This window comes from Oryzias latipes, chromosome 11, assembly GCF_002234675.1.
Source record: "Oryzias latipes chromosome 11, ASM223467v1".
Classification (NCBI taxonomy): Eukaryota; Metazoa; Chordata; class Actinopteri; order Beloniformes; family Adrianichthyidae; genus Oryzias; species Oryzias latipes.
In genome coordinates, this window is record NC_019869.2 from 14,670,806 (window position 1) to 14,696,621 (window position 25,816).

At 39.5% G+C, this 25,816-nt stretch overlaps 2 protein-coding genes across 5 annotated transcripts; both read left to right on the forward strand.

Moving 5' to 3' along the window:
- The first annotated feature begins 22 nt into the window (after nucleotides 1–22).
- Nucleotides 23–11,520, forward strand: LOC101158708 (epsin-1). 3 transcript variants are annotated; one of them, XM_004074039.4, is made up of 11 exons: nucleotides 23–109; nucleotides 1,754–1,881; nucleotides 1,973–2,082; nucleotides 3,709–3,864; nucleotides 4,305–4,433; nucleotides 4,720–4,840; nucleotides 5,004–5,179; nucleotides 5,316–6,657; nucleotides 7,429–7,566; nucleotides 7,878–8,015; nucleotides 8,311–11,520. In XM_004074039.4, the coding sequence occupies exons 3-11, from the start codon at nucleotides 2,014–2,016 to the stop codon at nucleotides 8,742–8,744; spliced, it is 2,703 nt and encodes a 900-aa protein (XP_004074087.2). In that variant the 5' UTR covers nucleotides 23–109; nucleotides 1,754–1,881; nucleotides 1,973–2,013; the 3' UTR covers nucleotides 8,745–11,520. The 3 variants fall into 3 exon arrangements, with proteins under 3 accessions (XP_004074087.2, XP_020562810.2, XP_020562809.2); XM_020707150.2 differs by lacking the exon at nucleotides 23–109 and adding an exon at nucleotides 193–215; XM_020707151.2 differs by lacking the exon at nucleotides 1,754–1,881 and having other exon boundaries at nucleotides 45–109.
- A 2,697-nt stretch (nucleotides 11,521–14,217) lies between these two features.
- On the forward strand, nucleotides 14,218–23,300 carry LOC101158955 (germ cell-specific gene 1-like protein). 2 transcript variants are annotated; one of them, XM_011480906.3, is made up of 7 exons: nucleotides 14,218–14,709; nucleotides 16,947–18,335; nucleotides 19,347–19,541; nucleotides 20,711–20,770; nucleotides 20,846–21,004; nucleotides 21,826–21,937; nucleotides 22,226–23,300. In XM_011480906.3, the coding sequence occupies exons 2-7, from the start codon at nucleotides 18,140–18,142 to the stop codon at nucleotides 22,809–22,811; spliced, it is 1,308 nt and encodes a 435-aa protein (XP_011479208.1). In that variant the 5' UTR covers nucleotides 14,218–14,709; nucleotides 16,947–18,139; the 3' UTR covers nucleotides 22,812–23,300. The 2 variants fall into 2 exon arrangements, with proteins under 2 accessions (XP_011479208.1, XP_020562811.1); XM_020707152.1 differs by lacking the exon at nucleotides 14,218–14,709 and having other exon boundaries at nucleotides 15,956–18,335.
- The last annotated feature ends 2,516 nt before the right edge of the window (nucleotides 23,301–25,816 follow it).

The window sequence follows — 25,816 nt, forward strand, 5'->3', positions numbered from 1 at the left end:
TAAGAATTTTATTTTTTAAGGGGCGTGGTCTAGCAGGTGCTGAAATTTGCGGAAGCGGAAACAGCTGCCCTGCGTCGTGTCCTCGAAGATTCCTGCAAAGCAACCCTCGGTTCGTGTTGTTTTAGCTCTTAATACGTACTTTCTCCATTTAAAAGCGCTTCATGGAATTTCTGTTAATAACACGCCACGTTCCTTGAATAATACTACTTTGTTTGGTTAGTCATATTTAGCTATTAGGCCAATTCTTGATGACTTGACAGCCTGTCTTGGCCGTTAGCCAGCAGCTAGTAGAGCTACCCGTCTTCTGTCGCTCTCCGTGGTGCTGAAAGACGGTCTCTGACTTCAAATCGACGCGATAGTTTTCTGCTCGACGGCATACAGTTACTGTGGTTCGCATTTAGCTTTCTCTACGTCTCTGTCTGTCTTTTAGCTTGGACTCCAGAATGCTCATCAGCTAGCTGCTAGCTTAGCCCTTCAGTTATGTTTTTGTTATAATCGCAGGCAAAAATGCTTATCATCTGATACCTTCAAGTGTTATTGTTCAGCTTTGCAGCCACGCAGTGATGATTAGGTGTTCCTGATTTTAACTTCATGTTTTGTACAGTCCCTCTGCTGTTCTGTTTTTCCCCCCTATATATGTGTTTAAATATTACCAGATTCAGAAAAGCAAGTAATGCATTCTTGTGTGAATATAAGTGTCTAACAATGGCAGAAAGACGCATGATCTATATTCTACTTTCTCTTCTTAATAATCCCCAAATTATCAGCATTTAATGTTTATTATAACAGATGAAATCATCTTTGTGTCATGGTCAAAGAAAAACAAACAAAGATAATTATAAAAAAAAGACAAACTATGATGGTGCTGCTTCTCTAGATGATTCATAACATATTTTATCCAATTTATTAAAAAATATATGGCTATGGATTTTAAAATGAGTCGATATTACAACATTTTGCACTTCAACAATCTTTTTTTTCTATTGTCTATGTACATTCTTGACTCTCAAATTATAACTGTTTTTTTATTTCTATGTTTTTACACCTAATTTAAACATTTGAAGGCCTAACTGTGAACATAAACTAAGAGATTTAACATTAAACATTATCCTCAGGTTTTGGTTTTCATGTTTCATGTTTGTTAAAACTGATGAATTTGCATGACTTATGATCCCAAAGTCTTTAATAGTTATTCTGAAATAAATGTGTTTATATTTTGGAACAGTTTCCCATTTAACAACCATGTGACGATTTCTGATTAATCATAACTATATTATAGTGCGCTTACAGTTTACTGTCTAAATGTACTGAAAAAAAGTATTAAATAGACCTGTATTTTTTTCAACAGTTAAGTTCTTACAGTTCTAAAGTCCCAGTAAATATTTGTACTTGTGCATATTTTTTTAATTTCAATCCTTTTGTCTCTTATAAATCTTTCACAGTTTATTGGATTTAAACCAGCAGTGTCTTTGTTTGCTTTTTGTTGTTTTTCTCTAGATAAAATTGTGCTCACATGCACACTGCAAGTGTTTTCAGCAAAAATAGGTTTAAAATAATTTGACACTTAAGTGATGCCATAGAATGGAAAATTCAGGGTTTATTGGACACAGCAGCTGATTTGAATACAGATTGTAATATGACTTATTTCTTGAATTTTATATATTTGTATATCATAATTACTAAAGCCTTTTCTTTAAATATCAGCTGGGCATTTTCTTCCCACACAGTTGATATGTTCTGCCATTAATTCTAGGACTATATAGAGGAGTGTCAACTGCTCCTGGCATTTGGATAAAACCTAATGCAGACGGGAAGAAGAGGAGCAGATGAATGCTCTCTGAAATCTAATTATTCCTGAACAAAGGCAGTTTTAATTTGAAGGTATGTTTTTTTTGTGTTAATATTTTGTGTGATATTTCTAACTATCTGAGATGCACGTCTTAATTCATTGCTCTTCTTCTTTCTTGGTCAGATTGTGGTGGTTTAATTCCCCATTTCCCCCTTCTTGACATCATGACTTCCTCCATGCTCCGCCGACAGCTGAAGAACTTGGTCCAGAATTACTCTGAGGCTGAGGTTAAGGTGGGTATTGGTACATTCTTGCAGCTGTTTGCAGAAAGATCTATCCTTCTTTAACCCTTATGTGGTGTTCGGGTCTGTGGGACCCGTTTTCATTTTTTATCAAAAGAAAAATGATACAATTAATTAATTTTTTAAACTCAGACTCACTGGCCTTGGCTCATTTTCTGTGAAGAACATATATCAGAATACATTTTTAATGACCACACACCGTATACCCCCCCAACACATTTCTATTACATATAAGATGTTCGGGTCCACTGGACCCGGGCTAATAGAAGTGTGGAAATTGATGTTTTATGTACCTACACTCTGTCCTCCACCTGTCTGGGCCTGCTATGTGTGTGTGGGTGTGTGTAGGTGTGTATGTGTGTGTGTGTGACCACTGAGAAAGAGAGAGAGAGAGTGGCAGAGAGAGAAAGATTCACTGTAAATGTGAGTTCTGTTTCTGCACCTGCGGTTCCCGCACATGGTTGCAACATTGTTAGAATAATTCAAGCATCAACTCTGTTTGCTCTCGTTCTCCCGCACATTTGACCATTTGACTTTCTTACGGGAATCTTTAATATCTCGCTCTTTATCAGCTACAAATTGGAGGCGGGACACTATAAATATAGCTTTGCCAGTGTGGTTTCTTATCACAACTGATCAAAATGGCCAAAAGACTTTCTGCGCAGAGGGCCCTGGAATTGATTTTAGAAGAGAGTGACGTTTTTGATGATGATGTAGTGGGAGACGATTCAGAAGAGGAGGTTTCAGAATTAGAGGATCACATTTCTGAAAATTCAGAGTAATATTGTAGTATTACTACAATAGTAATATTGCAGGTTCGATTCCCGCCTTGCACGCCCATGAGTCGAAGTGTCCTTGGGCAAGACACTGAACCCCACCTTGCCTCTGGTGGTAGGCGGGCGCCTGTGTTTGGCAGCGTAGCCGCCACCAGTGTCTGAATGTGTGAGTGAATGTGTGTGTCACTGGGTGAATGGGTCTGTGACTGTAAAGTGTTTTGTCCTTGTAGGAAGAAAGGCACTATATAAGTATACGCCATTTACAATTTACCATTCAGATTGAGCATCAGCCAGTTCCAAAACGAAGCCATCAGCACCCAGCCACAGGACCAGGCCGTCAGCAGCCAGGACCATGTGTTGTATAGGCTAGTGGCTAGAAGGCCATGTGTTCAATGGGGCTGATGTGTTGTCTTGACTAATAGGTTTACTCTATGTGTTCAGCTTGTGTTGTGCAGCTGAATGGGTTCAGTTTCTGTGTTCAAATAAATAAATGTCAGTAGTTTTGAAAACCCCTTGCTTCACTTGAAAATTTGTTTCCACTCATATATTGATATTAATTGATTTTCTTTATCACGTTTTAGATAATGAGTTATGAATGTGATCTAACAAAGGTTAAGGGCAAATATCAACCAAATATACTGATTGTAATTGGATGAGGTAAACATCTGTCGAGTATTTTAACATCAAAGTGTTTGATTGTGAGGCATTAAAAACCACAACATGCAACGGGTCCACCAGACCCACGAACACTGGCTGAGTAACAACAATATGAACACCACACAAGGGTTAAATGATACCCTTCAGAGTGAGAGTGAGCCCCCATTTCCTGCATCTCCTGCAGGTGAGAGAAGCTACTTCCAATGATCCATGGGGTCCATCCAGCTCTCAGATGGCAGACATCTCTGATCTCACTTATAATGTGGTGGCCTGCAACGAGATCATGACTATGCTTTGGAAGCGGCTTAAAGATGACAAGAACTGGAGGCACATACACAAGGTGGGGGACAGTGTTTTGATTTTTTTTTTATTCATTGTCTTTGATAATAAACCTAAACGCTAGGGTTCTTCTGTAGTGCAAAATCACTTGTGTGGCAGCTCTGCTCATTGTGAAAGCAACTAGAATAAGCAGATACCATTATATGAAAGTCAAACTGGTACAATTAAAATGAATACTTGTTAATTGAAAATCAAAGAAAGAAATCTAATGCTGGAAAAACATGGACAAACCATAGTTTTGGTATTCATAATGCCCCAAAACAGAAAACACCAAAACTGCTCTCAAACTTCTCAAAGATTTCAAAAATCTCTTTTCGTAAGAAACACTAAAAGAAAAATTTCTGTGAGATTGAAAGTAGATGTCATCCACTTTTCTATTGTCTATTTTACTGGTCTATCTTTTTTATTCTTTTTTTTTGTTTTCTGTTTTCTTTTTTACAGTCTTTGACGTTACTTGAGTACCTGTTGAAAACTGGGGATGAACGTGTGCTCCTGAAAATGAAAGACAACATTTACATTGTGAAGGCTCTCACAGAGTACCGCTTTGTTGAAAAGGATGGCAAAGATCAGGTGACACTTGTTTTGTGAGAAAATTCTTTTAGGTTCCACTTACAGAATTTCATGCTGCTTTATTAGGGCATTAATTATTTATATTGAAACATTAACATCATTTTGGTCCTTTTAACTTTACTTATGCCTCCTAAGGGCCAAAGTTTGGGCCTTATTTGTATTGTTTTAGTGACTCTTTTCTCTGATGTGACATTAGTTTTTGTTGTTTTAGAATTGATTTGATGACGAGATATTTGGTTGTACCACCTGAACTGTTTTGAGGTTAAAGTAGAAATGTTTATTTCAGGGTGCTAATGTAAGAGAGAAGGCCAAGGTTGTACTAGTTCTAATGGAGGATGATGATAAACTGAAGGAAGAAAGAGACTTTGCCCTAAAGACCAGAGAAAAGACATCAAAAAGTGCTGCTGGTAAGACTTTTTGTCTTTATTTATTTAGGTCTGTGGATGACTGCTGCAGTCAAATCTCTGTATTTGAAGAGTACTGTTGGAATTTCAATTGAAAACTGTGCTTATAGCTATAGAATATGATATGTGATATCTATGAATTTATTTATTTATTTATTCTGCCTAGCCTCATCAGCAGAACCCCTTAAGGATCCTACTTACAAGCCACGCTACGATCCTGGTTCTACAGGCCTTCCGTCTCTAGACAATATACCTTCCGTAGCTGATCTAACCGCTTCCTTCGCTGCCCGCAAAGAGGAGCGCCTTCGACTTGAGGCTGAGAAGAAAGAAGCAGAGAGGAGAGTAAGGATCTTAAGTGCAAGCACTTTTACTGAATAGCATGAGCACACACAGATTTGATCTTCATGTCAATCTTAAAGCTCCAGTTCAATTAATAGATGGATTTGTAGTCAACTGTTTGTACTTCTTGTGTTTTTAGGCAAAGATGAGCGAAGAGGAGTTGCAATGGGAAGATGCAGGCAAAACTGCAGACTCAAAGGGAAGTGCTTGGGGAGGAGACAAATCAGAGGAAGAGGAAGTAGTGAATAAAGACCCATGGGGAGCCCCTAAAGAAACCAGCAGCGATCCGTGGTCAGGTGCAGCCAAAACGAGAGATCCATTTGCAGAGGCAGCAAAAACCGATGAAGATCCATTTGCCGCACCAAAGAATGGAGAAGATCCATTTGTAGCGCAGAAAGTTGAACCTGATCCCTTTAGTGCCCCAAAGAATGGAGAAGATCATTTTGGTGCAAAAAAAGATAAACCTGATCCCTTCACGTCTTCTAACAATGATCCCTTCAACGCCCCCAAGGACGATCCCTTCAACGCCCCCAAGGACGATCCCTTCAACGCCCCCAAGGACGATCCCTTCAACGCCCCCAAGGACGATCCCTTCAACGCCCCCAAGGACGATCCCTTCAACGCCCCCAAGGACGATCCCTTCAACGCCCCCAAGGACGATCCCTTCAACGCCCCCAAGGACGATCCCTTCAACGCCCCCAAGGACGATCCCTTCAACGCCCCCAAGGACGATCCCTTCAACGCCCCCAAGGACGATCCCTTCAACGCCCCCAAGGACGATCCCTTCAGCGCCCCCAAGGACGATCCCTTCAACGCCCCCAAGGACGATCCCTTCAGCGCCCCCAAGGACGATCCCTTCAGCGCCCCCAAGGACGATCCCTTCAGCGCCCCCAAGGACGATCCCTTCAGCGCCCCCAAGGATGATCCCTTCAAAACTTCACCCAGTGATCCAATTACTACTCAAAAAGACGTTCCCCTTAAAACACCAAATTATGATGACCCGTTTGGCACTCCCAAGGACGATCCTTTCACAGCTCCAACAACATCTCCTACACAAGAACTTACTCCTAAAGACGACTCCTTTGTTGCTCCCAAAGCACAGTTCAAAGATCTATTGTCATCTCCAACAAAAGCCATTGAAGTAGACCCTTTCTCTACACCAACATCACCCCCTAAAGAGGATCCTTTCTCTGAGCCTTTTAAATCCATAAAGGAGGACCCGTTTGCCATGCAATCATCACCATCTATGGAAGATCAATTTACAGTGCCATCCAGTCCACCACAAGGGAAGACCTCAGATCCCTTCGGAGCCCCAGTGGAGGGGTCACCACAAGTTACCACAGACACTTGGTTGGCACCCTCTGCTCCAACTCAAACACATGGGAAAGATCCCTGGGGAGAAGGAGCTTCTTCACCTGTTAAGGATTCTGACCCATTTGGAGATGCATCTAAACCAGAAAATGACCCATGGGGTGCCCCTGGTGAGAAACATTAATAAATACTTCCTACATACTCAGAATAATTGGCTTAGTTTGTGAATTTGACTTGATCTTCATTTGACCCATGTGTGATTAAATGATAAAAAAATGAATGAACTTTCATCTCATGATGTACATTTTAAGCAACTTTTGACATTTTGATAATATTCTTTTATTTTTTTATTGAGAGAAAAGAGTTTTCTAAAACTGTCCATGTAAAAAGCATTTGCCTCCAAACAGAACTGGATGTTTAATTATTTTACATCGTAGTCAGAAATGATTTGAATTCAGTGTTTGTAATAACTGTTGGTGATTGTTTCTCATGTCTGTGGATAAATTTAGTTCCTTTCTTCTTCACATAACTGTCTTTATTCAGAGGCATGTTCTATTATGAATTTTTATGGTCATGAATGTCAGGTCCAGATTTTGAGTAGAGCATCCTAGATAAAACCATGAACCAATGAAAGGCATTTTCTTTCAGAAAAGGCACGAGTCCTAAAATTATAACCAGTCACTCAGGCATTAAAGCTGCAGAGCACCACACCATCATACCTTCACTGCTGTGTTTAATTGTTGTATTTAGACCACAAAATACCTGTCCAAAGGTCTTTGAGATCATTCCGATTTCTTTGTCTAATGGGAAATAAGTTATTTTTGCTCAGAAGAGTCATTTACCTTAATAAAATATAAAGCATAAAAGAAATTCACAGAAGTTCAGATCCAAATAAAGGGTTGCAGGATCTTTATTTTCTGTCTGTGCTTGTTCCTCCTTAGGGTCTGCCCCCGTTGCTGCAGATGATGCGTGGGGAGCTCCTGCTCCTCCATCAGAGTCCTCCCCGTCTGATGACCCCTTTGGAGATGTGGCATCTAAATCCAGCGACCCCTGGGGCTCCCCAAGCAATGACCCTACAGGTAAGTCTCATCCAACTCAGCTTTTTTTCTGTTCATCATCATGCATCCCTCAAAGCTTTGCTCAAATCGTCTGAGGTTTAGCGGCTAAACTGTGAACCTGTTTCTAATCAAAGCCTTAATGCATAAAACCAAACTTTTCTCTTCATCTCTGCTGCATTTCACATCCATCCTCTTCAGTCTTCAGGCAGCTAACCGTCTTAATCAATTAACCCTCTCCTCCGCTTTGCTTTCTCTCTTCCCCTCTGGCCTGTGCCCCCCCTCCCAAAAGAAAACACCTTTTAGAGTAGAGTTGGACCTTTATTTCATTACAGGGAAGGAGATGACCAGAAAGGCCGTGTCCTTCCTGGGCCCGGTGGGGGCGTCGCTGGTTGATTTGGATGATCTGTTTTCCTCCAAACCCAGACCACACCCCCTAACAGACATGCCTGGCCCCCCAACACAAGCCATGGGTAAGGACAGAAAGGAGCTTGACTTTAAGTGGGATCACCTTTGGCTCGCTCTGACTTTAGTCCACCAAACGAGACGGCAGATCAGTCGATTTGTGTGGAAGAGTTTATTGACCCCCTCCACAAACACGTTCACACTCCCCCAGTGCTGTGTTGTTGTTTCAGTTGTGTGTGGATGAGATTCAGTGACCATCTGTGAAGGTACTGTGCATACAGGTTGGAGTTCATTAACCCTTTCAATGCTCTCGCCCTCTCTGCTCTGCCATTGGTGCATCTTCTCTGTACTGGATTACTTCAGGCTCTGCCCCCATCCCTTGCTCCCTCCCCTCCTCCCTTCGAGCTCCTGTCCCTCCTCCTGTTTTCCCAGGCACTTCCACAGACAGCTCATCTGGTCTTATGGTTCCGTCAGCTTTTCCTGAAAGCTCCACCCCTTGCCACAACCCATTTGGCTCCAATCTCACACCCGCTCCATATGGTGCAGTGCGCACCTCTTTTAGAGCTGCGGGTGAACCGCCCACATTTCCGCCCCCACCATATATTTTGGGGGGGTCTCAGTCCACAGCTTGGGGGGTTCCTGAAGCAGCGAAGGTGCAGCTTGGGTCTGTGAGAGGGACCACAGAAGGAATGGTGCAGTCTGGGACGGCTTTGCTCGGAGGAAACCACCTGGCAGGTGTGCCTCACCTCTGCGGTTCCACCACAACCAACAAGAACAACAATCCATTTTTGTTCTGACATGTCATCACGCGCGGCGCCTTCACCACACTAACAGCAAGTCACTTCATTCACAGGAAAAAAAAGCACATTTTGGAAGAAAGCAATAAAAGATTTTTCAATCCAGACTTTTAGTTCGATCCACCATCAATAGATCCATTTCCAGTGGTGTTCAGATAATTGGACTGAAAATCGTTTTCTTCCTGGGGGTGGTTGGTGCGACTCTTTACTTCTGTTTTTTCTTGGCAGCCACCCTTTCCTACTCCACCACTGTGGAAACGAGCTCTTCTTCCATCAGAAATCTGAACGTTTTGTGTTAATCCTACGAGTTACACCGTAAATGTTTGCTTTCTTATCTGTGAGGATGCTATCTTTGCAAAAATGTTGTAGAAAAAGGCCTAAAGGTGTAAGGTAATCAAAGGCCAGTTATGCTGCTTTCACACCAGACTCGTCTGCCACCTCTCTTTTGACGCAGAACAACCACCAAGGTTTTTCTGGACTTCATTTGTTGCCACATTATGGAGAACATGGATGATGTTGAGCGAGTAGCTCAGGGCTTTATGTTTTGGAGAGCCCTACGGAGGTGCCGGCATGCACGTTGCTGTATCTGGGTTCACCAGATCCTTCAGAGTCTCTCCTGGTGCTCTTCACTCCTGCAGCAGGAGCTGCGCCTTGGTTTTTGGCTGTTTGAAACGTTACTTCCGTCTGGCTGTGGCCCAGTTTGAGCATTAACCTGCTGGGGGGAAAAATAAGCCGTCATTATTGTCTTGATAAGAAGCATCATAAGCCCATGGAGCTGGAACAATTGCGGCTGCTATGACGGCACACGCTCTGTCTGCCGGACAGCCAACTGCTTGCGGGCCAGCATAGCGAGTACCGCTGCTCAGGCTCCAACAGCGCCGCTCGCTCGATCCTCCTCTTCTGCTCGTTCATCATGCTACGTCGCCGGACACAGTTACTGTTTCTGTTGGGCACCCTGGTATACACCCTGGACAGGCCGCGACCTGTTCACTAACCGGGACAGTAACTGGGACATCCTTCGGTAGCCCTGGTGTCCCAACGGGTTAAGAAAATGGATGGGAATTCAGGATGGAAATCCTCTCATCCAACAGCCATATTGGATTTATTTTTCTACCCTATGATCGAGTCGCTGAAAATGTCACGCGTCCCTGATTGGTTGTGCGCCCGATGTGCAGAACCTCAGATCGCGTGTGCACATTGACTTAACATTGAAACTCGACGCCCCAGACACACGTGGCATCCGGTGTGAATGCAGCAGAAGAAAGCAATTGGAGTTCAGATAAAACCTCCCGTTTCCATGGTGACGGCTTAAAGATTGTTTACCTATGGAGTGTAAAATAATTTAATTTACATTAAAATATAAATGAAAATACTTGAAGACCCACCCCAATCATCTTTTGACCTTTTTTTCAAAGCGTTCACAGTTTTCTTTTAATTAGGATTTTGCCGTTTTTAACCTAGGTAAAAAAAAAAAACGTTTTCGTTTTTTTATAGGACATAATTGCCGCAGACCAGCTGTTCATACAAAATTCAACTCTGGGTTGTGGGCGGTACCGTTGACCTTGAGCAACCCCGTGCCCCTTACCATACCTGTTGTTGAGAGCTCTTTGTTTACATGCTCTCTTACTACCTTACAGCCCCTCACACCCACAACCGAACATTTCTCGGGCAGCAGAAATGGCGAGCAAAACAGCTATCCAGTCGTACAGTTTAGAGCCAAATTGCAGCTCAGATGAGAAAAGCAAAGGATTTAATCGTCTACAAGTAGATCCATCAGAATGGAGCAGAGCAGGGAGCTTGTTGCCCACCCATTGTTGTTTTTGTTGTTTCGACATCACAAATACACTTTTTATTTATACAGTATTTTTTCTGTTTCTGATTCAAAATGGTTTAACTAGAAGCCCGAAATGTAATTTTGAGCTAAATCCACCTTATTTATGTCCTCCATCATTCAAAAAAGGCCACAAGAACATGTTAAAAACACCAAAAACACCATTTTCATCGAAGTGGGGCTTTAAATGGTCAAACAATAAAGTTTTAAACACTCATGAACAAATCCTATTACTGAATAACCATTTTTCTGGACAATCGCACAGACCAACAAAATGCATATAAGTGTTTCAAAAATACGTCTATTTGAAATTTTTCCATGAGTGTTAGACTTGTGTGTGTCTGTGTGAGTGTGTATGCAGTACACATTCAGTATATATTGTGCTGATGTTTTGTAAATAATGAAAACAGATAAAACCTTAAAGTATGTATATCAGAGTGTTACAATGATCTATTTATTGTTGGCTTTTCGATGTAGCAGAGGCCTTTCAAAAAGGCAGAGGTTTCTGGAGAACGCGTGATTGGTTCTAGTTCTAAACTCATTGTGCGTTTGTGTGTGTTTTCCCCTCCATCAGTGGAAAATGAGCCTCACTGTTGGCTGAATTCAAACTTGAAGACAGCTTGTGCATGCGGTCCGAGCTGCTCCTGTAATCGTGTATCTGCCTTTCAGTGATTTTCATGTGACCGACTACAATGCTGCATTCCTGCAAACTGATTTTGGAGTGAAACAGCAGGGAGGATTTCTGTTTAAAGTCCTGCTGAAGGGACGAGAAGACACAGACGTTCAGTTCCAAGGTGTTTTACTCAAGATTAAGTCCACATTACTATAATTTTTCAGGTTAATTTTCTACTAAATGGGTCTTTTGCTGTATATTTCAGTTTGAGGCTGTGTTGTATTCTGTGAAAGCGTTCAGTACAGTTAAACATTAAAATTATGATAATGTTTTTTTCTGCCTGTTTTTCTAGTGTCATACACACAGTCACCACTAGAGGGCCATAAATATTCAAAAATGACTTATAATTTCTCATCTGCCATGTTTCATATCAAAGCCAATTTGGGTTATGCTGTTAAAACTTTCTGTTAAAGTTTTGGAATTTTTTGCACCTTTTTTTTTTTTGATTGTTTAAAAAATTCTGTTTCATTAATATTTTGTAAAAATGCGCAAGACTACAGTTTCCTGATATAGTACGGCCCTCAATTTAATTTAGCAGTGCATTGTGAGCGGAGGCCATTATAAAATTGGTTGAGGAGAAATGTATTCATTAAGTAGGCAAATACAGGATATATAGTTGAGCCGGATCTGCCAGAGAGCAGCTTAGAGTCTAAAAACGGATATGGTGGGGCAGATGGGGAGTCTGACAGTTTGGCTCAGCATGTATTAGTTACATTAGGACACCTTGGTGAGCTGAGTCCTCGTGTTGCCCCCTTTTTATATATTTATTTTTCCACACGGCCAAAAGCAGATCGCGTTATCTAAACCATAAGCTTTTTATTTGGAGCAATCCCGTGTCCAAATAATTGCGGTTATGAGCACTTGATGATTTTTCCTGCCGATCACACTCCATTTTAATGATTAAAGTTTTGTAAGCACAAAGGCCTCAGTTGAGGCCCGGAAACTCTACAGTGGGGACAAAGACGCATTTGAGGTTTATTATGATCAAAGGTCGATTTTTTTACATCTTTATTCTGAGCGTTGTGCTCTTTCCTTTGTTTGGAAGCAAACCGTGACGATAAAACTTTATCTAGTCTGTCTCGAGATCCCCATGTCCTAATAGTGTTTATGACTCACTGCGCTTCTGCAGGTTGTGATTGATAACTATTTTAAATGGAAACATTTAAATTGACCATTTGACAAGATTTAAAAAAAAACATTTAATTGAGTCTGTTTTGTGCAAAACGTGGTTCAATTTGAGTTTAATACAATAAATCACATCTTGGTTGCATTGTTTTTCTGCTTTCACAAAGTTGACGAACAATTCTGGAACTTTTCGACTCAAAAATACTAATTATGGTTCATAACTTGTTTGAGGCAACTGACAAACACAATTCTTTGATAAAGGACACAACCCTGAAGTGGGAAGAAAAGATCCCTGACCAACAGCTGGGACTTAAAGCTGAGTCATAGTAACGGGACTTGAAATCTTCTGGCGAAATGTTTTAAGACAACACCACCTGGATGAATGAAAACCTTCACCGACCTACGGCTGCGAGAAACTTCGTTTTCATAGGTTGCCAAATTACTGGACCAACCGTGAGTGACATGAATTCAGGTAATCTGACCTCTACAGCTTGTTCATCACCTCCAATCTTAAACTCAAAAAGGGCACATTTCATTTTAAAGTGATAAAATTTGACATTTCTTGTATCTTAATGCAAAATATTTTTTATTATTGTTATTTACTATTTTTTTATGGTTAGTTTTATATGTTAATACATTAAGAAAATGTACCCATCTTTATTTAATAAAGTCAATAACACTTTAAACTAATGATATACATAAAAATCTGCAACTTTTACTATTGTTATCAAACCAAAACATAGTAAAACTGCTTCCTTGACAAATGTTTTTCAATGTTGAGATTCCGTTGAACGTGTTTCAGAAGATGTTCCAGGGCTGTTTGTTTCACACTTGTGTGACAAGTTTTCCCTTTTCACCATTGTTTAATCAGCTTGCTAAGAGCTGGCATTAACATCAAGTGTTCAAACAATACTAAAGTGGAATTACACTTAAGCCATCACTTACATTTTATAACACATATAGGCTACCTATTTGCAGTTATCCTTCACGATTGTAACAAACAAGTCAGTTTGTTGTCTCCTTATCTAATGTTATTGTACATCTTTATCTATGTATCAGTTAATTTACATATAACACTTATAAAAAAGGAGGAGCAACCAAAGTACTGAAGAAGTCAAATATAGAATATGGCCACTTGTTCACAAAAAGAAAGCTCAGAAGCCAGGAAGGTAGGGCAAACGATATTATTTAGCATTAGTGTGGGCTGCAGCCAGTAACTTAACCCCTCCCACATCCTGAAGCACAAGCCACACAGCTGAAGAAAGGTCATTTTCTGCAGCTCTGATTTTAGCTTATGGCAAATCATCAACGTTTCAATCATTTTTGTTCCTAGAACGTACACTAGTGCGTGTACAATTGGAAACAACTCAGTTTTTGATTAGAATCTTGCTCTTGCAAGCCTTCGTAAATCCAGCTCTCTGTAGCTGTTAGTTTTGCAACAAGCATTTCTAAAGGTGTAAAAATATTTTATTGGCATTTTTCTTCTTTGTACTCAATTTTTGGTTCATCTAAGACAAACCATAAAGATTTCCTTTAGAATGAAATAGAAGTGGTGACACAAATATTGAAATGCTAAAGTTGTATCTCCACATTCTGGTAAATGACACTTAAATTGTGGCTTTTCTTTCATTTTCTTTACATTTTGCGCTTTAAAGTCTCTCCAGGTCTTTAAAGTGAATCCTAAGGTTTCAATTGAAAGCTTTAATGCTTCTTAAATAGACGTCACCGACCTGAAGAATGCAGCTGATGCATGGACTAAGTAATAAACTTTTTGAAACCTTTGTAGAAGAGGATTTTGACCAGTTCTGTTGGCTTTTAAGAGTAAAAGATGCTTGTCACCAGAAGAGGAATTGTGATTTACAAGATTTGACAAAACTTCACTCCAAGCCTGCTTGTTTAGTAAATAAATGTTGCACAATCGCTCTGCCCCAGTTAAAAACTAGTTAAAAGAGATCATGGAAAGCTTAACACTGCCTTGACTTTTATCTCCATGACAAATGTGTGTAAACGTCAGGCCACAAGCGTTCAGCACGAGTGGATTGTGCATCTGAACCCAAGCTGGTGTCAGTGGAGGTCAGGAAGACTTTGTGGGTTAAAGAAAAGACAAATGAAGACAAGGGAGAGGGCCAGAAAGCTGCCAGACTGAAGGAACAGCCACACTTTGAAAAGCGAATGAGAGCGAAAGTAACAGATGGACTTTGGAGGATTAGAGGAAAATCTGGGCGAGTTTCTGATGGAAAACCCAACCAAGACTAAAGGAAGGGTGATGAGAGACAGCAGAGAAGATGAAGGGCAGAATATTCACACTACACGAGACTGACAGAGCCTCACTGGCGGTAGGTTAACCTTTTACTTGTTTTTGTTTTTGTCAGCTATCTAGCAGACAAGATTAGCTGGAAGTTGTGCCAAAAAAACAGCTGTGGCTGTCATTTTTTCATAGAAAAGCTGCGTGTTTACTTCTGGTTTCCTGTCATTTCTTTCTATCATACACTTATTTTACAAACATTTTAAAAATCTAAAATCTGGACAAAATGTGAATAAGACTTTGTCCTCAGCGTCTCCTTTTTGATCAATAAATCTCTGGAATAAATGACAATTTTGTAAACAACAAAAGTAAGAAGGTCTGGATTAAGAGTTTTGTTTTGTTTGTTTTAAAACCAAAACCTTAGATAGTGTGAAGGCTGAATTTAAAGAAAAATGGCTTTTACACTTAGAGATGTAATTCAATTCAGTTCAAAATATTTTTAGGCTCAAATCAACAACCAAAGTAACACCTAAAGATCAAAAGTCAACAAAAACATCAAACTGGAAGAAATATTGATATTATTACACTTTAGATTGGGCCAATTAAACTGGATTATTTAATCCATATTTCAATAACAGCCTGTATAAGTGACCAATAGATTGCACTGATGATTTTTATTTTAACACAACTTTTACTTTCTAACTAAGAATCATGTCAAATCAGTTTTTTTATGTGGGTTTATCCACGACAATAAACCACCGTCGCTCTGTTGATCAAACAAAGCTAGATGCCTGAAGTTTCCTGCAAAAGGCAAGTAATCCAAATTCATTTTTGAGGAGTGTCATTACGTGTCATTAGACGCTCAAATTTCCATTCACCTAGCTTTATCATGTCAATAAAAGATAATGGAAGGTCAAAAATGATTGGAAATAGAGGACAAAATCCATCGAATACAGTCTACTATAAAAATTGTAATAAAAAGTTTGGATTTGTCATTTACAAATTTTGTTTCTATGTAAGTTTGAGGTTTTGTGCTAAAAACAAGCTAAATTGCTAAAGCAAGAGCATGAAATGCATGACCCTTAAGTTTTCTACAGCGAGTGTTCAGTGAAAGAACTGAATACTGACAGATTTGGCACCTTGATACAAAAAAAAGTCACGAAAGGAAGGCATAACTTTTTTTAATATAATATAAGGCTGTTTTCTGTTATAATTTTAAACATTAAGAGTAAAAAATTGAACAAACCATCAGACCCTGTTTGAAAAAGTATTTGCTACCCAAGCATTAATTTATCCTGCCAAGATCCTGACTAGAGAACCTTCAGGAAACCAATCAACCAAAACAACTCCAAGAACACAACAAGGACACATAAAAGTTGATAAAAGAAGCTCAGCAATTAGAAAGAAAACAGCAGAACCCAGTGACTCCGTTAAAATGAGAGTTCAGGATTAAACAAGAAGAAAGAGACTTTTGAACAAAATAATGAATCCATGGGGGCCTTAAAGGAAGGCAGTATTAAGATAGGGTAGTCCTTCTCCAAAGAGGCTGTTTTTTAACTGAACACAAGTTGACAATTCAGAATGGTGATATTTCAGCACTGATGGGCAAACCAACTATGCTTCTTTAAAATGTATTGAAATATGCACATTTTTAAATACATTTACAACATTTTGAATGGTTAAAGAATTTTTGGTCTGCCCAAAGCTTTGGCAATTGTAAATTGGAGCCCTTTTTTAGAGGATTTATTTAAACCTGCCTTGTTTGGTTTGGTTAAAATAGAAAGGCTGGTTTCTTATGTTAGTGCCATCCAAGGTGTGAATACACTCATTAAGACGTTGGTCCACATCAAACAAGCAAAAAAATAAATCTTAAAGACTCATCTCAAGTTTGATGGAAACATCTAGATTAAGTCCAAGATTTCAGAATAAATATTTAGTGGATTGATGGGACAAAAGAGGGACTTTCTGTTTTTTTCTGACTGAAGTCAGGCTAATAGGAGAAAAATACATAAGAAGCAAGAGTCAACATGGGGGTGGTAGTGTAATGGTGTGGGACTGGCATATTTAGATTTTTCTATTGCCTTAATAGTAATTAAATCTATGTTTTAAATCCACATCTTGAAAATTTCTTCTTTTTAATGAAGCATAAAAAGATAAAAAATAAACTGAAGAACTACTGAAGAAGCTTCTAGGATAAAACATGAGTCTTTAGGAATCACAGATTAAATCCCGTTCTGGCTAAAATCTAAGAATTACAGTGACTTCTCATTAATGTTTTAACCTTTTACGATGACCACATCCAGATGTTTGCTTTCTTTTTTTTTACAGGTAATGGTTCTGACAAAGGCATAATGAAACAATCTCTGGACAAATTAATCACCCAGATTAAACCACATTACCAAATCCTGAGAGAGACCTGAGATTTTGGATTTATTGTTTCTTCGTAAACTCAATCCCTCCCCAGGATGAGAGGGGACAGGTTGAAGAACAGGATTCACCGTGAGGTTGGGACTGATTAGTGGCGAAATCCGCAGGATAAGAATTAAGCCTTCATCATCGTCATCATCCTCCCAGGGGGAGGCAGGAGCCGTCAGTGAAAATCTATGAAAAGTGAGAGGAGGCGGTAGCGTGGCGCGGGGATCACGTCTCGACTGGATTGTGTCGTACCACAAGAAGAAACAAAGGTTTTGCATCCAAATCTGCTGACCTGCCTGACTCGTCTGTGTAATCCCGGTTTTCTGTGACTGACACTACAGCGCAGCTCAGGCGAGGTTCTTTGCGCAGCCTTTGGCCCGCACATCTGTCTCCACTTTCTCCCCCGCTAACAGTGATTAAATCCCAGCACTTCATCTTTTTCAACTCACTGCAGATTCTCCGCCCTCCTACAATCTCCCCACTCGTCATCTTCACCTCTGACCTTTGTTCCACTTGTCCAACATCCTTAATCTCTTCAGTTTTTCTCTCATTTTCACATTCCTCCATAAATCAATCTCAATTGCCCAGCAACTGCTGAGCAACTTGCCCCATTTCCCCTGTAGTGTCACTAAAAACTCTTCATTTCTCTCAGTTGGAACCAGTCAGGTGCCAATTTTATTTTTCCGAGGCGATAACTGATTCTTTCCAACCAATTGGTACCCCTTCACATGGATTTCTTTTTTTATTTAATGTCATGTGAGTAAAGAAAGTCGTCACAAACATCATCCTGTGGAGTTGAGAGGCGGACAAAAAGTCAATGAACTTTAGGATGAAAACCTCAAATCCATTGTCCGCTCACATGTTTTTACAGGTTGCTCTATACCTGTGTTTCTAAACCTGAGCTACACATCTAACAGCCATCTATCCATCCATTTTCATATCCTACTAAATCCATTTTGGGTCACGAGTTGCTGGAGCAAACCCAGTTACTGTTGAGCAAAAGAAAAAACCAACAGGTCCTGTCATTCTGCAGCCTAAACACAGCTGAGAACTGTTGGACAATTCATCACAGGAAAACTAAAATATTTTTCAGTCAGAGCGCAGCAATGCTGGAGAAAATGTCCAGACGCAACCGTTCCCTCCTGTCCCTGGGCCTCACGTCCTTGGCCCTCACGCTGTCCGTGTCGGCTTTCTGCACCTCCTACTGGTGTGAAGGGACGCACAAGGTGGTGAAGCCGGTCTGCCTGTCGCCTGTGAAGATGAAAAACTGTGGGAGGAACAACAGCCAACCATACACCACAGGTGAGGCTGCCTCAGAATGTCTCTCATTAAAGAAATTAGTTACATGTTTTCTAGCAATTAAAAATAAAACACTTAAATCAAACATTTAAAACAAAAATTATTGAAAATCTTTTAAAGATTGAATCATATTTAGGTAAAACGGGTGAAGTTAGTTTTTTTTTTTTTTAAAGATTTTAAAAGTTTTTATGTTCAATAATAAACAGCAAAAAATGTAAAAAAGTTACTATTACAAAAAGAACCAATTGAACTGTTCCTTAAGTGTAATTACGGAACAGAATTATCATTTTATTTACAATGTTTTCTTATTTTTTAAAACTGTTTTAGGATGGAAAACACATGTGTACCTATATTACACTGTGCAGGTGTTATAGTTGCACCAAACTTTAGATTGAATGTAGTCTCGATGTTCCAAACCTCAGACGAGGTTCATGAGCATCATGACTGAACCGTCACGGCATGAAAGGTCCCTGCTTCCCCTGTCTGCTGACACCATCTAAAATCAGTGCTTCAATACAGAAATCATTTCATTTATCAGCTCTATCACATGAAGAATAATCAGTCCTGCTTTATGTGGGCAGACTCTTAATCTGATAAGAGTGTGAGCGTCAGGACATCTACCCTGCAATCATCGCGCACAAAGCTTTGATTTCCATACATTTTTCTTGTGAGATTTATATAATCCCAGCTTTGTTTTAATCTCAGCTGTGTGCGGCTGCAGTTGCATTTCATTTGGACTTTTCAACCTGCAGTGTGGATGCAGTTGTTATTATTTTCCATGTAGTCAAAAGATCACAGTGGACTTAAGCAGAAAACCTATTGAGGAGCATTCAGTCTGTTGGAGACTCAATTCAGATTTTTTCTTCTTTCAAAATTATTATTATTGTGCCAAAAATCCGACTTTTTGGGAATTTTGCAAACCTATTTTCTTCACAACTTCTCTATTTAGTTCAACCACACTTTTGAATTACCTATTTTTGTTTTAGTTTGTTTTATTTTATTTCATTTGTCCAGTGGCCCCCACCCCAGATCCCAAGAACCCCATGTCCAACGTGACGCTGTCCCCCCGACAGAAGGAGGAACTGGCCCTGATAAGGAAAAAGGAACTAGCTAACGCTGTCCAGTACATTTGGGAGACGGGAGAAGACAAGTTCATGCTCAGATACTTCCACACTGGCTTCTGGCTCTCCTGTGAGAAACACAATGAAGGTGATCCCCTCCTCTCAAAAGGCTACTAATATTTAGATTTAATTCTAGCAATATTGATAGACTTAGTCAACTATGGAGCTGGATGCTGATTAAAAAAGTGTGTGACAGGACACAAATTAACGTTTAGAAGCAGAAGTATGTGTAAAGTTCTTGCATCAATGAAAAGAAGAGCCAAAACCTGAAACATAAATTACAAATGCATTTTTCATTCAAGGACATTTTAAGTGGAAAAAATGACATTTAATAGTAAAAGAAAAACCAGTAAGTATTGTTTAACAACATATATTTTCCACCCAGCAAGGATATGTCTAGTGTCATACACCGTGAAAAATACGCATCAGTTCTGACAGGAAGACCTGACGATGCACTTTCATTCAATTAATTCTAATCATTTGTATTTCTAAAGCCTCTTCCATGTTAGGAAAGCAGCTCAAGGTGCTGTACATATTATATAAACTAACAAATGCACAGAAACACCATTTCCCAAACATGCAATACATTTATTTTGTACACTTAAAAAAAAAAAGTATACAGCCAAATAAAAAGCTTAAAATAAATTCAAAAACGTTCCAATCTATTACGCGATGGTAAAAGTACACGCAGAAACACAGGCAGGGAATTGTTATTTATACACCGCTTAATGTTCGAAAAGGCAACTCAAAGAAATATCTGGAAACGCAAAAGCATCTGTAAAACCCAGGAAAAATAGCTAAAAATAATACTAACCTTAAAAATTAACAAAAGAAACTTTTACGGAACTTAATTTCTATAAGCAGCAATAAAAAAAAACAAATACCTATTACTGTTGTAATAGAAGTACAATTACAACATGAAGTACTGTTGTAATGAGCAGAGAACAATGTTTGTTATTACTGTAAAAAAAACTTGAATAAAAAATGCTAGAAAACCATGCCATCAATTAAGACGGCTGCTTAAAGAACTACATACTAATTAACAAGGGATTAAAAACAATTTACATTTATTTTACCATTAATTCAAAGTAAAAGAGCTCCTAAAAGAGCTGAACAGTTCAATATGTAAAGAGTTAATCAATTGTTTGAAAGCGGATCTTGTTCGCACAAGAGACATTCTTGTTACTAGCATCTTTAAGGCAATTTTCAGTCTGAGGATCCAACTGAGATGTTTTCTTGGACACAATCTTTTCTCAGGTGATGATCAGGAAGAGAAGTGTCGTAGTTTCATTGAACTGACACCAGGAGAGACACAAGGTTGGTGCAGTGCAAGTCAATTCGTTCTTCGTCTCATGTTCTTTAATCCTTAAACTTTTCTCTTGTTGCTTGAAGGTGTCCTCTGGCTGTCGGTTGTCAGTGAGTTCATGTACATCGGTCTTTTGGCAATGGGATTCCTGCTGATGTGTGTTGAAGCCCTGTGCCTATGTGCCAAAAGAGAGATGAGCTCCCTCAAGATCAACGCCTTTGCTGCCATGTGCACTGTTCTCTCAGGTGGGGGTGTAAAATGTGTTTGGTATAGTCTCTTTCCAAATGTCTATGTCCAAAAATGCAAACTGTTCCGGCAAAATCTCAGCAATATCACTGGACTTCTTGTTGAGTTGAAACACTTGAATTAAAGTTGATAAGGTGGCATTTCATATGATGCATCTGGGAATAATTGACGACCAAGGATTTGAAATAAGCAAAAAACCAACACACAAACCAGGATATGCTCTTTAAGCCCCATCCCCCACAACCCAAAGTGGGAGTCATGAGGACACCACACCACCAGGCAGAAAACATCTAACTCCCACGGAAACCAAACAGAGGGAAGATCTGCTGACAAAAAAAAAAAAAAACACAACTTTAAACCAGTGGATATCCACAAACCAAGTCCACCTTAATGTTAAAATTCCCAAACACAAGATGATTGAAGATCTATTCCACTCAGTGTGATGAAGCCTGTTCCTCCCTAGTTAAGTGAGACCATGTCACGCAGTTGTTGGACACATTACACATCCGGAACCAGGTCGTGGAGGCAGCAGTCTGAGCAGAACTAAACTTGTCTCCATAAATTTTAAACAGAAAATGGGTAAGAAACAAAACATTTCATCTCTGCAAGAAGTCCCGTTGACTTTCAAACTGTAACCTCCATGGACTAGCAATATGAAATGCCAGTTTATGGTTTGGCTGATGGTTCTGCATCAAGCTAATATAACACATCAAATGTATGAACATCAATATACTGGTAAAAAAGAACGTTTTATTTTTTAAATTTTGGACTAATTCTGACCTCTTTGTCTGTTTTTTCCTGCTTTGCCGTTCTTTGGCAGGGTTAATGGGGATGGTTGCTCATATGATGTACACTACAGTGTTTCAAATGACTGTCAGTATCGGCCCCAAAGACTGGAGGCCGCAATCCTGGGATTATGGATGGTCTTTTGCGTAAGTTAGTGTTTACTGGCCTAAAATAATGCCCTCAGTCTCACAGATATGAATATAAAAAACAAAATCATTTTGACAGTTTGAATCAAAATTAAAGCTCCAGGGGTGTTGACTGACACCTTTTGGCCCATAACCCTGACCATTTTTTTTCCACCTACACATACCAAACCATGCTTCAGGTAGATGGAATGATAACATTATGTGTTACTGACAGCAATAACAGTGGATGCTTGAATGTGGAACTAAAATACCTAAATGTTTTTTTTTTTTTCATGTTGCCCTTCCTAGCTTGGCATGGCTTTCATTCAGCTGTTGCATGGCAGCTGCCGTGGCAACACTCAACTCATACACCAAGACAATCATTGAGATGAAGCATCGCGCCAGGATAAGGCTGGAAGAGGCCCGAGCCGCCTCCATCGCTCCCTCCTATGAGGAAGTTGTTCGAGCCGGAGGAGGAAGTATCTACTCTGTCAGCCATCTTATTCAGCTCGGCCAACAAGGAGGACTAATGGATCCACTTTGGGCAAAAGGAGTGGGATCAGCTGCTGGACCTGTGGCGTGCGGTGCTGGGGGAGCTTTTCTGGTTGGAGGGGGAGGAATTGGAGTTGGTAATGTTGGAATGGGAAAAGGAGGACCTGGAATGGGAGGAATGACAGCTATGCCAGGAGTTGGAGGAATGAGCGTTGAAGGAAACAGCGTCATGATGGGATTGGGAGGAGTTGGAGAACCAGGAGGTGGTAGAGGACGACTGATAGAGCCTCATGGAATGGTGGTTGTAGAGGGATGTGGCGCTGAAGGATGTGAGGAGTGTGAACGGGAGATGGATGTGATCGATTACGCTCGACAAGATGGGAGACGAGACTCACTCTGCTGAGACTTCGGAAAGCAAAATCTATTTTTAAAAACTTGAACAAACCCTTTGAAACTGTGCTTGTTTTTGTAAACACATTTATATCCAATTCAAGTGAAGCTATTTAAATGTTTTCCATTTTGTCAAAGTCAGTTTTCCCATTTAGTCTCACATTCACAAAGACAAAAAGTAATCATAGGACTCAGCTCTGTTGACGATCCCAAAGTTTTGGAAGATCACATCTAGTTTCATTAAGTAAAAATGTTTTGGTAAAATACTCTACTCGTCTTTATTGAGTGTTAGGGAAATCTAATTACATTTAATGTCTCTACAAATAACTTTTGCTGAAATAAAATTGTGTTTAAGTGATTTATTTTCTAAAATACATGAACTGAATTGAGATAGTGTAGTCTTACAACAACATTTCAGAATGGTGATGTCTCAGCATTGATGGTGAAATATATGCATTGTTGTAATGTTGTAAGTCAAATTATAACATTTTGAAGGCTTAAAGAATTTTTGGGCCACCCATAGCTTTGGAAAGTGTATATTTGAGCACTTCCATAAATTAAGTTTGTTTTTTCAAGTTGTTTTCACACCTGTCTTGTTTGGTTTGGTTAAAACTGAAGAATTGGTTTCTTATGTTAGTGCCATCCAAGGTGTGAATACACTCATGCAAACCTTGGTCCACATCAAACAAGCAAACCAAAACCTGTCAGAAGAGGGGCTTGGACTGCTTTGAAATGGACTATGGTACGGTTGGCTTACAGTGTGAATACAAACCTGCCCGGATACCCCCCCAATTTAAAACGTCATCTACTTTATTGGAACTAAGGAGTTACCATAGTCACGCCCTAAGATGTGGCCCAACCTGGAGCGAGGAGGTTTGTTCATGCAGGCAGACATCAGTGAAAACACAAGACAGCAGCATTGCATTGAATTTCCAGTGATCTCCTGAAAAGTGCTGCATCAAAGTTAAAAAACAAAACTTGAGTGTAGAATGTTAAAACCTCCATAGCCGTCTTTGAAAAAAAGTGCTGCCTTCCTCTCATGATTTCTGACCAATGGACTCAAAGGTTGTAACACATTTGATTAAATTTTAGTCCATATGCAAAAAGTGTGATTAGAACTCAAACTGAACTAAGCAGGAAAACAATGACCGCATCCGAACCAAAGGAGTGTAGTTTCTGTAGAACATCCTGAACTAGTCATCCCCAATGGGCCCATGTGAAACCTCAACTGAACTCAGATATGGATCATACAAGAAAACCTAAGTCCCATTGAGAGTTCAAAAGCAGTAGAATGGTCAAGTGTTCAATTTCCAGAAAACCTGGTATAGTTTGCTTCAGTTTGAATGCAGAAATGATGTAAGCAGTGTTCATTGTGGTCATAAATGTCAATTTTATATATTTAGCAGATTTTTAAAACAACTTTCCCAACCTGTCCAAAGTGCCTGGAGCATGGGGCTGCAACAGCTCAGTCTACACCTTTCAACTTTGAATGGAAATGCTCACCTGAATTGCCTGGATCATGCTAAACCGAACTGAACTGGACCATTTCATACTGTCCACTCAGAGGAAACAAGGCTTTAGAGAACTCAGTGGACTGATAACAGCTCAGGCTTCAAAAAAGACGATTTCTTTTCAGGGGAAAATTTTAAATTTTAGATCCTTTAAGAGGAATTTGATTGTCATCAGCAAAAAATTGATAACTAATCCCTTAAAATTCCACTCCAGAGACAACATGAATGTGAACAAGAGCGGACTGGAATTGGACCCTTGTTAAAATCCAAAAGAAATGTATAAATTTTGTACAGTATAGTGTCTTGTGGATATATCGATGGTAAGGAGCAGCGCATGTAAATATGTGATGGTCAGAACAGTACTTACCATTTTCTTCCACATGACCATATCCCATCTAAGTCAGAGCTTGTTTTGGGGAGTAAACCCCCTAAATAAGCAGGTTTTAGAATTTAGTATTCCTGGTGGTTTAGTGCACTTTAGTCTTTGGTTCTCTCCTAAGAACTTGATGTAAAAATAGGCAAATTAAAGCAAACCAAGGATGTAAAATGTATCTGCAGTCCTCATGTATATTAACCAAGGCCTTGGGATTCTAACTAATCAAAGAGGTCTGATGTTTGGTGTCATATTTCTTTCCTCAGGGAATTTTTGCATTTTATTAGACTTGATTTGTTGACCTTTTAATCAAAAGCTGCAACACTTTATTTCTTTTTCCCCCCCAAAACACAGAATCAAAACAGTAATTACAATTCAAGCCATTCCTGTTTGGTATGTTATGAAAGCAGGAGTTTAACAATTTTAATGAAAGTAAAAAAAAAAGTTACCTGCAATGCTCCCGTCTTTATTCAACCACTTGTCAGTGAAACTTTAGAAACTTTGGGTAAAATTTGTTAAACTATTGTGACAAATTGTGAAACAGATTGAAGGCAAAGACAACTTTAATTTGGACCGTTTTTGATAAATCATCTTCTTACAAATCTGTTTTTCATTATTTCTTGAAACCTGGATTTATGTCTCTAAGTATCAGCAGCTGTAGTCTGGCTTTACCTGGTTTGAACTGCAGCTTAGGAATCTGATAGCAGAATAAAATAAATGCGTGAGGAGCAGAAATTACAGCGACAGACAGATTTGGATGTTACACAGATGTTTTCAGATGCTGGACAGAAGATTATGTCAGTAATCTCCCCAGTCATCAGAATGAGAAAGCGAGGAATGCTGTGAGAATGCTTGCAGTCAAGCAGAGACACTGCAGGAGAACTGTAATGTCAGAAATAGTAATTAAAAAAATGTCATTTACATAGTTGGAGAGCGGCAGTTATGCAACAGACACCATATGGAAGAGGACCCAATCCCTGTAACACACAAGTTTCTGATGAAGTCAGAGAGTTCATGGTAAACTTTGCTTTCTTCATCATTTACTAAATGGCACTCTCGTGCATTTTATTTGGTCAGTAAGGTGTACAATGTAATGATAAATAAAAATAAAATGAGAAAGGCTTTAATTTCAAT

Excerpts from the sequence above, each read along its gene's own strand:
- LOC101158708 (XM_004074039.4), top strand. The coding sequence starts at position 2,014 with ATGACTTCCTCCATGCTCCGCCGACAGCTGAAGAACTTGGTCCAGAAT. Across the intron at positions 4,841-5,003 it reads GACATCAAAAAGTGCTGCTG|CCTCATCAGCAGAACCCCTT; the intron begins GTAAGACTTTTT and ends TATTCTGCCTAG. Across the intron at positions 6,658-7,428 it reads TGACCCATGGGGTGCCCCTG|GGTCTGCCCCCGTTGCTGCA; the intron begins GTGAGAAACATT and ends GTTCCTCCTTAG.
- LOC101158955 (XM_011480906.3), top strand. The coding sequence starts at position 18,140 with ATGCTGGAGAAAATGTCCAGACGCAACCGTTCCCTCCTGTCCCTGGGC. Across the intron at positions 20,771-20,845 it reads GACACCAGGAGAGACACAAG|GTGTCCTCTGGCTGTCGGTT; the intron begins GTTGGTGCAGTG and ends TGTTGCTTGAAG. Across the intron at positions 21,005-21,825 it reads CATGTGCACTGTTCTCTCAG|GGTTAATGGGGATGGTTGCT; the intron begins GTGGGGGTGTAA and ends GTTCTTTGGCAG.